Below are 16,317 nucleotides of genomic sequence, written 5' to 3'. Positions count from 1 at the left end.
CCAAATAAATAGCCTTACGGCTTATAAGTACGACCCGAAAAAGCTCTTAACTGAGAAGGTATTGCGGCTCGCACGTCTATCTCCAGCACCCCTCCACATCAAAGAGACCCTGGGTGATTTTTTATTCCGACATCAATCTATCGATGTGCTTTGTTTGGATTTTAACTAAGTCTTTCTTGTTTTGCAGATGAGTTAGTAATGAATTCCCGGTTAGCCCTGCGGTTGAAGGCCATCCAGAATCAAACAGGAAAGCCATTGGTCGCTCCCACTGTTGACACATCTGCGACCGCAACCATGTCACTGTCGCCTCTTTGCGCTCAAGTCCCCACCGGTCGTCCAGAGGCCGAGCATAGCCCGAGACCTAATGCCCCCATCCAGATTGGCAGTGAGGGGACTCCTCTTCATGGATATAATTCTGAAGAACTAGATCTGCACTTTGATAACGAACTGAGCGAAGGTCAAAATGTCGATCAGGGCAAAGGTTTGGGCGATCAGGGCGGAGAAGGAGCGAGTTCGAAAATGAGGAAGAGGCATCACAAGCACAAAGGCAAGAGCTCTGTCGAACATAAGGGCAAGGGCCCTACTGAGCCCTCTGTCATCCAAATCTTCTCTGCCCGAGGTGAACTGATGGACCAAGTCATAAAGTAGGATGGCAAGAGAAGCTATCGAGAAGTCCGATCATCAAGAGGATCGTAAGAGTTATCTGTGACTGGAAAGGTTCTCGGCCTGCTGGGAGCAAACCTAAGAAGAACTGAAGGGAGCTCAACATCCGACCTCCGAGATGAAGAGTGATCAACTTGTCCCATGTTGGAATATTTCTGCTAGTAGCTCAGTCCTTTTCACCGGACCTAGGCAAGACTCCTAGGACCTGTTCGATGCCTGCATCCTTCCTCGCGGTCAGGCTTCCCTGTTGGTGAACACTCCCACCAGGATAGAAGAACACGGGGCTCACACCCTGATGCAGGTAACCTCTTTAGAACATTTAATTTTATCATTCTTGTAGCCCGCTTTTAACATCTGCCTTCTGTTCGTCTTGTTAGATGGCTACTTTTTTCCGGAGCTTATCTATGAAATGCGCAAGCTACCGTAGGAACCAAATAGCTGCCGATGACAGAATTGGGGAACTCTTGGCCCAACTAGCGGAGAAGGACAGGATGGATCGAACCCACGTGGAGGAGATGCAGACCTTGATCGAAGAAGTTCAAAAGCTGAGAAGCCAGCTCTCAGCAACTACTGAGGCCAAGGAGGTTGCATTCTCCGAACGAAAGAAGGAGGGGTTCGATGCTGGCAGGGAAGCCGGGCTGATCGAAGGTGGCAAAGATGGCTTACAGTCTGGTCACACTCAAGGAATTGAAGAAGGCCAGGCTGGTCGCATTACTCTCGAAGAACATCATCAGGCTCTCGCTAACTCTCGAGTTTCTGTAGCTCATCATTTCTTGAAGTCCGGCTCGTTCAAAACCGCTATTGAAATCAAATCTGCCGACTTCTTCAACAAGGGCTACAGGACTTGCGAGGCCCAACTCGAAACCCTAGGCGGCTTTGCAGATTCTTTTGATCGGAGTCGAATGGACATAACCTTAGATGGGAAGCTGCAACAGTACCCTGAAGAACCCGCTCCTACAGATGATGAGTTCTCCGTTTTGCTTGACGAGATTGAACCCAATCCATAGCTAGGTGCTTCTAGTTCTCGGGTCATTTTTGTAAGATGGGTTCAACATCAAGTATTTCTAACCTTTTTAGTACTACCCCCGAACAGACACAATTTTGGATGTAATCTCATTTTTGTAACACTTTTGGGCTCGACTTTCAGACTCACATATTTAAATATCTCCTGCATTTAGTTAGCATGTAGAGTGCGTCTTTTTCAGATCACACTTTGTTGAATGCCTCTTTTCCAATTAGCATGCAGAGTGCGTCTTTTTCAGATCGCACTTTGTTGAACGCTTCTTTTTCAGTTAGCATGTAGAAGTTGTCTTTTTTAGATCGCACTTTGTTGAACGCCTCTTTTTCAGTTGGCATGCAGAGTGCGTCTTTTTCAGATCGCACTTTATTGAGCGCCTCTTTTTCAGTTAGCATGCAGAGTGCATCTTTTTCAGATCGCACTTTGTTGAACGCCTCTTTTCCAGTTGGCATGCAGAGTGCGTCTTTTTCAGATCGCACTTTGTTGAACGCCACTTTTTCAATTGGCATGCAAAGTGCGTCTTTTTCAGATCGCACTTTGTTGAACGCCTCTTTTTTCAGTTGGCATGTAGAGTGCGTCTTTTTTAGATCGCACTTGTTGGATGCCTCTTTTTCAGATGGCATTTAGAGTTCTCATTCCAGAAGTCCAATAAGCTGTAACTAAGGAACATAAAAAGAAAACGTACACAATTTTTGAGCCAGTGCATTGAATAACAGGACTTTTAGAGTTTCACAAGCATAACAATCGTACATGATCGGCCTTTTTCAGGCACCAAGACAAGAACTATTGGCCTTCCTATCCTTTCTAATCTCTATCACTCTGTACCGGCCTTCCCAAGAGGGATTGAGCTTACCCACGTGTTTCGGCGCTTCTACCTTTTTGAGCACTAGGTCGCCTACTTGCAGCTGCCTCGGTCGGATCTTTCGATCATGGTTTTTCATCATCAACCCCTTGCAAAATCCTGGTGTACGTGACATCCCTTTTCTCTTCGACCACAGTAAGGTCAAAACTTCGCTCTTTCTGGTTTGACTCGGGGTCGTACATTGCGACCCGTTAGGACTCTTCACCAATTTCTGCAGGGAATATGGCTTCAGTATCATAAACTAAATAAAACGGGGTCTCACCTGTTGCTGTGCGAGGTGTAGTGCGATAAGCCCACAGAACTCTCGGCAACTCTTTGACCCAAGACGCCTTGCTCTCAAGACGCATCTTTAAATGTTGCAAGATACTTCCGTTTGCCCATTCACCTATGGGTTCACAACCGCCGTGAAATGTTGTGCGATCTTAAGCTCCTCACACCATTCGGTGGTCTTTCTGCCTTGAAATTGCGTTCCATTATCAGAAATTAAGATTTTAGGGACGCCAAACCTGCATATGATGTTCTTCCATATGAAATTGATGACTTCTTTTCCTGAAATTTTGGCCACAGCTTCTGCTTCAACCCATTTGGATAAATACTCCACTGCAACAATGGTGAATCTCTTTTACGCCTGCGCAATAAGGAATGGTCCCATTATGTCTATTCCCCACTGGTCGAAAGGGCATGCTATTTTGATCGGCTTGATGGGGGTCACCTGTTGGTGTATCAAGAACGCATATCTCTGACAGCTCTCACATTTCTTCACCAGGTCCTTCTTGTCTTCTACCATTGTAGGTCAGAAATATCCTTGTCATATGACTTTTTGTGCTAGCGATCTCACACCTGAATGGTTCTCGCAGCTTCCCTAATGGATTTCACGCATCACGTAATCAGCTCTTTTCTTATCCAAGCATTTCAAAAGAGGGCCCTCAACTATTCGCTTATATAACTGACCAGATATTAAGGTGAATCGTGCAGTTCGAAATTTCACTCTCTTCGATGCAACTGGATCAGAAGACAAGATGTCGTCCTCCAGGTACTTAATGATTTCATCTTTCCACGATTCGACCTCCGAGACCATTTGCACCTCCCCTTTATCCAAGATGGTTGATCGTTCTCGTACTAAGGCAGTTATTTTGCGATCTTTGATCCCTGACATTGTTGCTCCGAATTTAGAGAACGCGTCTGTTTTATCGTTTTCTGTCCTGGGCACCTGCAAGATAGAACACTTATTAAACTTACCCATCTATCTCTTGACAATTTCTCGATATGATGTTATCGTCTTTTCTCTCGTCTCATAGGTCCCTTCGATTTGTAATGCAATCAATTGGGAGTCCGTAAAAACTTCTAAATCTCTGGATCCGGCTTCGTAGGCAAGCTCCAACCGCAAAATAAGTGCTTCATACTCGGCTTCATTATTGGTGACCGGGAAAGATAGAAGGGCCGCTACTTCGATCTCCACTTCCTTCGGCCCTTGGATCAATATGCCCGCTCCTCTATTACTAGCATTCGATGATCCGTCCACATGCAGCATCCATTTGCAACTATGTCCCTCAACAGCCTGGGGTAGTCCGAGATCACTGGATAACTCTGTCATAAAGTTCGCTAGAACTTGAGCCTTCTGTGTGACCCTGGGTTGATAATCAATATCATACTGTCCCAATTTGACGGCCCACTTGATCATCCTCCCAGAAGCTTCAGGTTGCGACATCACGTGTTTTAAAGGATGATTCGTCAGTACCACCACTTTATGCGATTGAAAAGGGTCGCAATTTTTGAGCTGTGACAACCAAGGTGAGTGCTAGTTTCTCCATCTCCAAATACCTTGACTTTGCATCCTGAAGCATCTTGCTAACGTAGTATACCGGATTTTGGCTTCCTCTTTCGTCCCGCACTAACACGGAGCTGACTGCGTTTTCTGACACAGCTAAGTACAAAAATAGCATTTCTTCTTCTTTCGGGTTAGCCAGCAAGAGGGGTTTTGTCAGATACTCTTTCAATTCTTATAGTGCCCTCTCACTCTCTTCGCTCCATTCGAAGTTCTTGGTCTTCCTCAGAACTTTAAAGAAAGGGAGGCGATCTTACCTGTTAACTTCTGTACTTTCTTGACCGTGGTTGGCAATCACAAGCTCATGATGGCCTGAATTTTCTCTGGGTTAGCTACAATCCCTCGTTTGCTGACCATGTACCCCAAGAATTTTCCTCCCCCTACTCCAAAGGTACATTTATCCGGATTCAGCTTCCTCCCGTACGATCTCATTATGCTAAACGCTTGTTCGAGGTGCTCGAGATGATCTTGCTACCTCTTGCTGTTGATCAGCATATCATCAACGTAGACTTCCATGGTTTTTCATATCAGATCGCCGAACAACTTGTTCACCAGCAGCTGGTAGGTCACACCTGCATTCTTTAGACCAAAAGGCATCATGCTATAACAATAAATCCCTTTGTCCGTAATGAATGAGGTCTTATCTCTGTCTTCTTTGGCCATGTAAATCTGATGGTATCCGTGGTAGACATCCATCATTGAGAACGTTTCAAACCCAGCTGTTGAGTCCACCATGACATTGATCTGTGGCAAGGGGTAGGGATCTTTGGGGCAAGCCTTGTTCAGATCGATAAAGTCCACACACATCCGCCATTTCCCCGAGGCTTTGGGGACCAGCACCACATTAGAAAGCCAATCAGTATATTGAATTTCATATACGTACCTGGCTTTGAGCAACTTGTCCACTTCCTGCTTTATGATCTCATTCTTATCGCTCCCAAACGACCTCTTCTTCTATTGTACCGGTCGCACAACAGGGTCGACGTTCAGCCTATGCACGATTACTTCAGGGTTGATACCTGTAAAATCAAATGGGCTCCAAGCAAACATATCCACATGTCTTCTCAAAAATTCGATCATGGCCATCTCCTTATCTCCCATGTTCGCTCCTACCTTGGTCGTTTTTCCTTGCTCGTCTTGTACGAGCTGCACAGTCTTGTATTTGTCATAGGTTTCATATGCTCAGTTTCGTATGGTCGAGGTTCAGCATCCTCTCCGACTTTCCTTTTCTTCTGACCTGACTCCCTCTTCAGCCACAACTTATAACACTTCCTAGCCTCTTTCTGGTTGCAAGCCACTTCTCCTATTCCATTCTCCGTAGGGAACTTTATCTTCATATGATACGTGGAGATGACTGCTCGAAATAAGTTTAGGCCCGGTCTGCCGAGAATTACGTTGTAAGCAAATGGAGTATCGACCACCAAGAACTTCACCATCAAAGTTTTGCATTTAGGTTCTTCATCCATGGATACCGGCAGTCCAATCACGCCCAGTGACGCCACTTCACTTCCACCGAATCCGATGAGTGGAGTTTTCACCGGCTCCAGTCGAGCATTTTCCAACCCCATCTTATCAACGACACTTTTGAATATTATATCCGCCGAGCTTCCACTGTCGACTAGTACTTTGTGGACAGTGAAATTTGCAATGTCCAGATTGATGACCATCGGGTCATTCATTGCTCCACTGTCCACTGGTGAACCATTCTTGCGCTTTCCCCGTAAGGGTAGTGGCGAACAGTTTTGCCATTATGGGACCCAGCTGTCCATATAAGTTCATCACCATTTCGAACGCAACGACATGCTCATGAGGATCTTTCGTTCCGTCATACCTTCGCAAGTCAGGCACTCTGAATCCCGGTTCCACCACCTGTACCAATATATCGTTACTGAACGGGGAATTTTGGTTATGAGCAACGATCTCCCCTCGCTTTTTTAACTCGTCAATTTGCTTGCCCAGGAGTTGTATTTGCTTTCCTAGGCTTTCTACCTCTACTCGGGATAGAACTGGCTCTCTTGCTTTGGTGCGAGCCTGACTGCTTGAACGTGCTTCAGAAATCTGTCTTTTGCTTCGGTATTCCTGTTCGCTCCGTTCTCTGGATTCTCTCTGGGCCTATTCTCGAACAGCTGTCTCCTCGTGGTCTCCTTTTCTACCGGGATTGTCGTCCTCCTCTCGTACTCTACTATGGCATTTTTGCTCGCTTCTTCGATCATTCGCTGTAATTCGTCCTTGGTCAAATGTACCATCGATCCTTCCCCCTCCCTAGGTGTTTCCTCCTCTCCAGCGTTTCTCCTCGAGGAACCTTGCATGTCACTGGCGATTCTCAGGCGTTTCCCACAGACAGCGCCAACTGATCCTGGTCGAAAACGGCGATCTGCATGAGCGACCTCACGACAGCTGGCCAAATCCACCAAGATCGAGTGTTGGGTCCCTGAGAATAGACAAGCAAAGTGAGCTCGTCGGGTACCTCCTCGATAACGACCCCCCAACGCTCAGGTTAGGTTGATCGAGGCAAATGTGTGCGATTAAAGATGCGGATCGAATGGAATTAGTATTAATTACCTCGTAATTTGGCATCTCGGGGTATTTATATGGCATAGCCGGGTACTGTTGAACATGCCACGTGGCTTCATCCGGCTAGCTCACGCCCATGATCGGACGGCTGGCGTTGCCTATGTCTTCAGAAGGGTTATTCAGGTCCGGGTCAGGTTGAACCTGACCCTGTCGACGGAAAGACGCGGATCCTGATCAAAAGAACTAAAAGGCTTCTCATTATAGATATTTTAGGTATATTCATTATATCCCTATCAAACATAGATCTCATGGATATCTTGGTAGCAGGTTACGAGAATACTGATCTTGCATTACACTATAGTGCAATGTTAAGGGAATGCATATGCCACCAAAGTGTCGCGAGGTACGTTTTTGAATCAGAGCATATGAAGAAATTTTTTGATTATATACAACTCCCGAATTTTGACATTGCTTCAGATGCTCCTGCCACTTTCAAGGAACTATTTAATAGGCACAAGTCAACTGTAGCTGAATTTCTTTCCAAAAATTATGATTTGTTCTTTGCAGAGTATAACTCGAAGTTGCTTGAATCTACTAACTACATCACCAGAAGGTAAGCTGTCAAGCTGTTGGGAGATATCTTGTTGGATCGTTCAAATTCACCTATAATGACTCGATATGTTTGCTCGAGGAACAACTTGAGGATCCTCATGAATCTTCTTAGAGAGTCGAGCAAGAGTATTCAGATCGAAGCATTTCATGTTTTTAAGTTATTTACTGCTAATCAGCATAAGCCCTCGGACATTGTTGGTATCCTTGTGACGAATAGAATCAAGCTTATACGCCTCTTTGCTGATTTTAAGACAAACAAAGAGGATGAACAGTTTGAGGCAGATAAAGCTCAAGTCGTTAAAGAAATTGCCGCACTTGAGCCCAAAGAATGGCCATGAGTTCAGCTCTAATTTAGTTCATCTGCTGTCATGGCAGTGTTGTATCAGTAAATACTAGTTTGTGCTTCCCTTTTTCCTATATATATTTGTTAATTAATACATCTTTAGCCCGATATTATGAACACGAATGGGGAAAGTGTTGGTCTCAATTTCATTTTCATCTCTTATTTATCCCATAAAAAATAAACCCCTAAACCCTAAACCCTAAACCAAAACCATTGTGCACTTGGCCAAATTCTCTCAACTTCTCACTATAAGTGTATGAGATTTAACACACTACCCACCACCACCAAACCACCACTCTTTCAGCCTCACCACCACCACCAACAGATAGCCCACCTCCTCCTCCACGCGGCGTCGCCGGCTGGCCGCCGAAAATTTCGACGGGCGCGTAGCTTCACACGTGCACCACCATTGGATGCGCCTTTTGAAGACCGTCACAACCATGCTGGTCGTGCAGTGAACGGACGCCGGACGCACCCTCCAAAGTCCTCTGAATCACGCCGTTTTCACCCCCCTTTTTGCCGGCGAATTCTCTCTAAAAATCCAGCCATTTCCAAGCGAGTTACCGGGCGTGCTTTACACCGTTGGAATCACCTCGATGAGTACTACAATTCCCCTCAAACAGTTTGAGGTTTCATGCACGCACGACGATGGGCTAACTCCTCAACCGTCGCTCCCTTCCACCGTCGCTTCGCCGCCGTCACGACGACCCACGATCGCGTACCACCACGATTGGAATCCTCTCCTCAAGCGAGTCAATTGGGACCAGTTTCGTCAAGTTTCATCACTTGTGTGCCGAGATCTTGCAATTCTCCCGTTCGTGTGATCATCGTCGTCCGTTGTTGGTTCACTGGCGGAGCCACACCATTGCAGTCGCCTCGTCATGGCGAAGGTTCCCATCTGCCCAAAAATCAATATCGAAGCTCCGGCAACCGGCACCAGTGAGCCTTTGTTGACCGAATTGACTCGGTCAACTCACTAAGTCAACCCACCTTTGATAGAGTTGACCCGGTCAACTCCGTCAATGAACAGTTTCAGCAGCCGCCTTCCTCGATTCCGATGCCGAACCTTTCAAAGAAAACATTCACTGACGTTGTTGCCCCATCTCGGGCCTCAAAAACTGCAAATACGGCATCCCACAAATATATTCTTGCGGGTTCACCACCGCCAGCTATCGGTACAATTTTGAGTGGCAAGAGAGGTCCAACACTGCTGTTCGCAGATGCCGAGACCGAAGTTCTTGCAACTCCATTTAGATTTGCCCTCGTTGGCAAATTTTCGCATGGAGCACCCTCGTACAACATTCTGCACAAACTGATCGTTGGAACTAGCATCAAAAATAAATTCACTGTTAGTATGTTGAACAACAAAAATGTCTTAATTTCCCTATCCTGTGAAGCAGACTATTCTCGCATGTGGCTTCGGCGTATTTGGTTTATTCAGGTGTACCCAATGCGCGTCTTCAAGTGGACTCCTACTTTCAAGCCGTCATAGGAGTCATCAATTATTCCGGTTTGGGTTAGTTTCCTGGAGCTGCCAGAACATTTGTCTGCAAGGAACTCCTACTCACGGTGGCTAGCATGATCAGAACCCCTTTACAGATTGACGACGCTATACTCAATCAGTCCAAGCTCTCCAAGGCACGGGCATGCATTGAATTGGACCTCCTCAAACCACACCTTGAAAAGTTTCAAATTCAGATTTGTGGGGCCACTATTTTACAGCGTATTGATTACGAACAAATCCCACACTACTGCTCCTTAGGCAAACATGTTGGGCATCATGACTCAGAATGTTATTCGAAAGGCAATGCTCCCAAGTCACCTCCCGGGAAGCCAAGGAAGAGGGTTGTTGTGGAAGTGGAGCGGGCAAAGCAGTTGTATAGGAAATTGGTGAGAGTTCAAAGACAATGGACCAGCCAAAGCAGCTACAATCTGCAAAGGACACTAGGTACGACACTGAGCACCAAACTGAAACTATAACTTGCGTGAATGAAAATTTTGTTCCTGTTGATGAAGTTAATATTCCCTATGAGGTTGGAAAAATCGGTGATTTGCCTGCCGATAATCTTATTGTTGGTGCTGTGGAACATATTGTGGAGACTGATTTGCCTGCCGATAATTTTGTTGTTGGTGCTGTGTATTTTCCTATCAGGGGGGTGGAAATCCAAACGAGGAAGAAATAGATTAACCTTCAACAGGCCTTTAAACTCTTCAAAAGTTTGAAATATTTTGGAGTGGTTGCTCGACAACTGAGGGTTTGGGATGACACCGATGAATCAGAAGGGGAAGACGATGATGTCAATCCGGTTAGCCCACACACGTTGAAGATTTAGGATCAAATTTGCTCGCTCAACCGTAATCCGGCTGATTCAGAGGAAGGAGAGTAGTTGCTTGTTCCCTCTCCAACCCTGCCAGAAAAAAAACAGACGTCATATCAGGCAATTTTGATGTTGTGCCATTGCAACCGCTTAGTTCCTTTAAACTTTTTATTGTTTCACAATATAAAGGAGTAGTACAATACCGATTCGATCCGAGCTCTTGGAATTGGAATAAGTTCGGCAGCGGATCACGAAATCTTGGTGATCTTCTCTATCTAATGAACGGGGAGTCTGCTTTAAAATCGTCCGCCCTACACCCACCCCAGAGTATATGCTTCAACAGGAATCACACAAGGGTAGATTAGAAACCTCTGGTAAAATGCCCGCCCGTCACCCAGCGGATAAAGTACATTACATAGTCCAGGGATTGGCGACTTACCCATTCAGTGACTTTGGCACTGGACGTTCCCAAAACGGATCGGGTCGGGTCAATTCAATAATAGACGTCTGTTGGCATTCCACCCTTCCTTCTCCTTTCAGGGCCTATCCGAAAGAGAATCCAGTACTTCTTGGTCGTGAATATCTGAACTGGTTGTTCGCTGTTCAAGAATTCTTGTTTGGGCAGTTCATACCATCCATACATAGTGTTTTGATCTAAGATTTCAATTCTTCCGTGTTTCAGCAGTAACATATTGTTCCATGGAGCTAAGGTCCAAAATATGGAAGAAAGAAGCGTTTCCACCACTTTATGCTTTCTTGCTGTTTTTGTAATGCTTTCTGTTGTTACTTTTTAATGAAAATGGGATGGGGAGCCTGATAAGCCTCCCCTACCTTCGGGTGTTTTGACCAAAGAAAAAAAAATCCTAAACCCTACACCCTACACCCTAAAACCTAAATCCCTAAAACCCTAACTCCTAAACCCTAATCCCAAAACCCTAAACCAAACCCCAAACCCCAAACCCTAAAACCTAAATTCCTAAAACCCTAAACCCCTAAAACCCTAACCCCTAAACCCTAAACCCTAAACCCAAAATCCCAAACCCTAAACCCTTAACCCTAAACCCTGAACCCTAAACTTGAAACCCGAAACCCCAAGCCCCAAACCCCAAACCCCAAACCCTAAACCCTAAACACTGGACCGTCCAACTCTTTGGGCTGCACCACCTGATTGTATACTTGTTGGACTGTGCATTGCAAGTGGGCTGCGCTCACACTGGGCCGCATGCATTCTGGACGGAGGAGGCAGACTGGCTTCACTGGGCTGCACTGCTACTGGACTGTGATACTAGGCTAAACCAAGCACTGCTGCATTGGGCTCTTTCTAGACCACCTCGCAGGCTACCTCTGCGGGAGCTTAAAACCGGGCCTCCAATCCAATTGGGCAATTTGACATTGAAATTTCATTTTGCAGCTGCCAAGATTTTTGGGCTTCTTTTTGTATAGCCCAAACACTATTTTTGGGGTTCTTTCTTGATATTTTTTGTGGGTTTGAATTTTATGTACAAAACGTTAAGTACATTTTTATTGTTATCTAGAAGGGATGGGGATCCTGACAATTCCCCTATTTCTTAAAAAAAAAAAAACCCTGGACACACACTTGAGCTTCCCACACACTTGCACTTCCACCACCCACCACCACCAAACCACCACTCTTTCAGCCTCACCACCACCACCAATAGACAGCTTGACACCACCTCCATCGCGGCGGTGCCGCCACCAGTTGTTAGTCGGAATTTCTCACCGGTGCATCTTAGGACACAGCCACCACCGTCAGACTCGTCTCGTAGAGCTTTGTTCAACCATGGTGCGCGTCGCTTGAATCTCCGCCGGACGTGCCGGCACCGGCCGATTGAAAATTGCAGATTTCGCCTCAAAAGTCGCCGAAAACTTCTCTCTATGTTTTCGGTGCCGTCCCGGCAAGTTGCCAGCCAAGATCTACACCATTTGAACCGCCTTGTTGAGTAGAACATTTTTCCTCAATCAATTTTGTGATTGGACGACGATTACGAATGGACTTTTGAATCAACTGCCACGGACAAATCGCGTCGATTCGCTGGCTACAGGAAGACCCACGATCGAGGACTGGTACCATTAGACTCGCCTGCTCATTGCGGTTCTAATGAGACCTGTTTCATCAATTTTCATCAACCGAGAGCAAACATCCGTCCATTTGAAGCTCACGATTGCCGTCCACCATGAACCCACGGTCCGCCGTCACACCGTCCCATGATCGTGGATAGGTACCGTCAGACTCGTCTACTCATTGCGGTTCTAATGGTACCAGTTTCATGAATTTTCATCAACTAGGCACAAAGTTATGTCCATTTGAAGCTGACGGTCGTTGTCCGCCGTGAACCCACACTCCGCAGCCGATTTCTCCGCTGTCATGCCACCACAAGATCGCAGACCACCACCGTTCACTTCCCCTCTTCATTGTGAGTCGTTTGAGACCAGTCCCATCAAATTTCATCAACTGTGTGAAGAGATCTCCCCATTTTCACATTCACGGCGTCGCACCTCCATTTTGCCGCCGTCCGACGGCCGTTCGCTGCTAGAGAAACACCACTGGAACCGCCTCTTCTTGGCACAGCTTCCTGTCTGGTAAGTTTTCGCCATCGGAGACTCTGAAAAGACGACTACAGCAATGACTAAAATGGGCTCTTCCACCGTTGATCGGGTTGACTCTGGTTTGACCGAGTTGACTCGGTCAACTCAGCCGGTCAGCGTGCAAAAACAGCAACCATCTCAGTATCCAACACAGAAACCTCCGGAAAGAACATTTGCTGAAGTTGTTGCTCCTTCACAAACCTCAAAAACCGCCCAAAAGGCGTCTCACAAATATTTTCTAGCAGACTTGCCACCGCCCTCTGTCGGTGCAGTCTTCACTGACGAGAAGAGTCCTACATTGGTGTTCACAGATGCGGAGACTGAAGCCCTTGCAACTCCCTTCCGATTGGCACTTGTTGGGAAACTTTCGCATGAAAAACCGCAATATCGACACTTGCATCGCCTCATTGCCGAACTTGTAGTCAAAGGTGCATTTTTAGCGTCAGTATGATCAATGCCAAACATGTGCTTATTTGTCTCTCCAACGAATCTGATTTCTCTTATCTGTGGCTAAGAAGAATTTGGCACATTCAAGGATTTCCAATGCGGGTATTCAAATGGACACCGACATTCACACCAGCTCAAGAATCCTCTATTATTCCGGTTTGGGTATGTTTTCCTGAACTTCCAGCTCATTTGTTTCATAAGAATGCCCTATTTGCGGTCGCAAACATGATAGGAACACCACTTCAAATCGATGACTGCACTTTCAATCAGTCTAAGCTCTCTAAAGCTAGAGTTGGCATTGAGATTGACCTTACAAAGCCGCTCGTGGAGGTCTTTAACGTACAGATCAATGGAATCACAATTCATCAGAAAGTGGAATATGAGCAAGTTCCAAAACACTACAACCTTTGCAAACATGTCGGCCACGACAGCTTGGACCGCTACACAATGGGCAATGCCCCCCGCCCCCCTCCAAGGGCCAAGCAATTGAAAGGAAAGGAGAAAATGGCAACAGAGGAACAGCCGGTGCCTGAGACAGCTAAGGCATTTGAGAGAGGTGAATGCTCTATGTCTATTCCAACAAGCAGGTACTCTACTAACCACTTTAATGTTGAAGATTTAGGATCAAGTTTGCTCGCTCAACCGTAATCCGGCTGATTAAGAGGAAGGAGAGTAGTTCCTTGTTCCCTCTCCAACCCCGCTAGAAAAAAACAGACGCCGTATCAGGCAATTTCGATGCTGTGTCATTGCAACCGCTTAGTTCCTTTAAACTTTTTATTGTTTCACGTAAAGGAGCAGTACTCCTCCCTTTATGTTTTCTTGTGTTTTTTGTAATACTTTCTGTTGGTACTTATTAATGAAGATGGGATGGGGACCCCGATAAACCTCCCCCACCTTCGGGTGTTTTGACCAAAGAAAAAAAAATCCTAAATTGTACACCCTACACCCTAAACCCTAAACCCAAACCCGTAAAACCTAAATCCCTAAACCCCTAAAACCCAAACTCCTAAACCCTAAACCCTGAACCCTAAACCCAAAACCCTAAACCAAACCCCAAACCCCAAACCCTAAAACCTAAATTCCTAAAACCCTAAACCCCTAAAACCCTAACCCCAAACCCGAAATCCTAAAGCCTAAACCCAAAACCCCAAAACCTAAACCCTAAACCCTAAGTCCAAATAATGTTAGGACAATTATTCTATTTGTATGATCTGTCCAATTCCATACTCTTATGTATCCCTGAGTATTTTTCAACCAAATGATACTTGAAGGGCCAAAAAAAAAACAAAAAAAAAACCTAAACTCTAAACCTAAACCCTAAACCCTGAACCCTAATCCCGGAACCCAAAACCCCAAGCCCCAAACCCCAAACCCCAAACACCAAACCCCAAACCCCAAACCCTAAACCCTGGAGACACACTTGAGCTTCGACCACCCACCACCACCAAACCACCACTTTTTCAGCCTCACCACCACCACCAACAGACAGCTCGACACCGCCTCCATTGCGGCGGTGCCCCCGTGCCTCCACCAGTTGCCAGTCGGAATTTCTCACCGGCGCGTCTCAGGACACAGCCACCACCATCAGACTCGTCACGTCGAGCTATGTCCAACCATGGTGCACGTCGCTTGAATCTCCGTCGGACGCTCCGGCACCGGCCGTTTGAAAATTGCAGATTTCGCCTCAAAAGTCGCCGAAAACTTCACTCTAAGTTTTCGACGCCGTCCCGGCAAGTTGCCAGCCAAGATCTACACCATTTGAACCGCCTTGTTGTGTAGAATATTTCCCCTCAATCAATTTCGTGATTGGACCACGATTACGAATGGGCTTTTGAATCGACTGCCATGGACAAATCGCGTCGATTCGCTGGCTACAGGACGACCCACGATCGAGGACTGGTACCGTTAGACTTGCCTGCTCATTGCGGTTCTAATGAGACCTGTTTCATCAATTTTCATCAACTGAGAGCAAAGATCCGTCCATTTGAAGCTCACGATTGTCGTCCGTCCTTAACCCACGGTCTGCCGTCACACCGTCCCACGATCGTGGATAGGTACCGTTAGACTCGTCTGCTCATTGCGATTCTAATGGTACCAGTTTCATGAATTTCCATCAACTAAGCGCAAAGTTATGTCCATTTGAAGCTGTCGATCGTTGTCCGCCGTGAACCCACACTCTGTAGCCGATTTCTCCACTTTCACGCCACCACACGACTGCGGACCACTACCGTTCACTTCCCCTCTTCATTGTGAGTCGTTTGAGACTAGCCCAATCGAATTTCATGAACTGTGTGAAGAGATCTCCTCATTTTCGCATTCGCGGCGTCGCACCTCCGTTTTGCCGCCGTCCGACGGCCTTTCGCTGCCGGAGAAACACCATTGGAACTGCCTCTTCTTGGCATAGCTTCCTGTCTGGTCAGTTTTCACCATCGGAGACTCTGAAAAGACGGCCACAGCAACGACTGAAATGGGCTCTTCCATCGTTGATTGGGTTGACTCTGGTTGACTCTGGTTTGACCGAGTTGACTCGATCAACTCAGCCGGTCAGCGTGCAAAAACAACAACCATCTCAGTATCCGACACAGAAACCTTCTGAAAGGACGTTTGCTGAAGTTGTTCCTCCTTCACAAGCCTCAAAAACCGCACAAAAGGCATCTCACAAATATTTTCTGGCAGACTCGCCACCGCCCTCTGTCGGTGCAGTCTTCACTGACGAGAAGGGTCCTATATTGGTGTTCACAGATGCGGAGACCGAATCCCTTGCAGCTCCCTTCCGATTGGCACTTGTCACAATATCGACACTTGCATTGCCTCATTGCCGAACTTGGAGTCAAAGGTGCGTTTACCGTCAGTATGATCAATGCCAAACATGTGCTTATTTGTCTCTCCAACGAATCTGATTTTTCTTATCTGTGGCTGAGAAGAATTTGGCATATTCAAGGATTTCCAATGCGGGTATTCAAATGGACACCGACATTCACAACGGCTCAAGAATCCTCTACTATTCCGATTTGGGTATGTTTTTCTGAACTTCTAGCTCATTTATTTCATAAGAATGCCCTATTTGCGGTCGCAAACATGATAGGAACACCACTTCAAATCGATGTC

The 16,317-nt window shown here is 46.3% G+C and overlaps 1 protein-coding gene and 1 pseudogene across 1 annotated transcript; one reads left to right on the top strand and one right to left on the bottom strand.

Annotated features, from left to right (window-relative positions):
• Positions 5,478-6,035, bottom strand: LOC105165928. The gene has a single exon (XM_011085081.1). The coding sequence runs from the start codon at positions 6,033-6,035 to the stop codon at positions 5,478-5,480; it is 558 nt and encodes a 185-aa protein (XP_011083383.1).
• Positions 7,019-7,986, top strand: LOC105165927 (annotated as a pseudogene).

The sequence above is a fragment of the Sesamum indicum genome, linkage group LG7, assembly GCF_000512975.1.
Source record: "Sesamum indicum cultivar Zhongzhi No. 13 linkage group LG7, S_indicum_v1.0, whole genome shotgun sequence".
Lineage (NCBI taxonomy): Eukaryota > Viridiplantae > Streptophyta > Magnoliopsida > Lamiales > Pedaliaceae > Sesamum > Sesamum indicum.
Note: the sequence above shows the minus strand (reverse complement) of the source record. Positions and strands in the feature narration are given on the sequence as shown.

Coding starts and splice junctions, on each gene's coding strand:
- LOC105165928 (XM_011085081.1), bottom strand. CDS start 6,035: ATGGTCATCAATCTGGACATTGCAAATTTCACTGTCCACAAAGTACTA.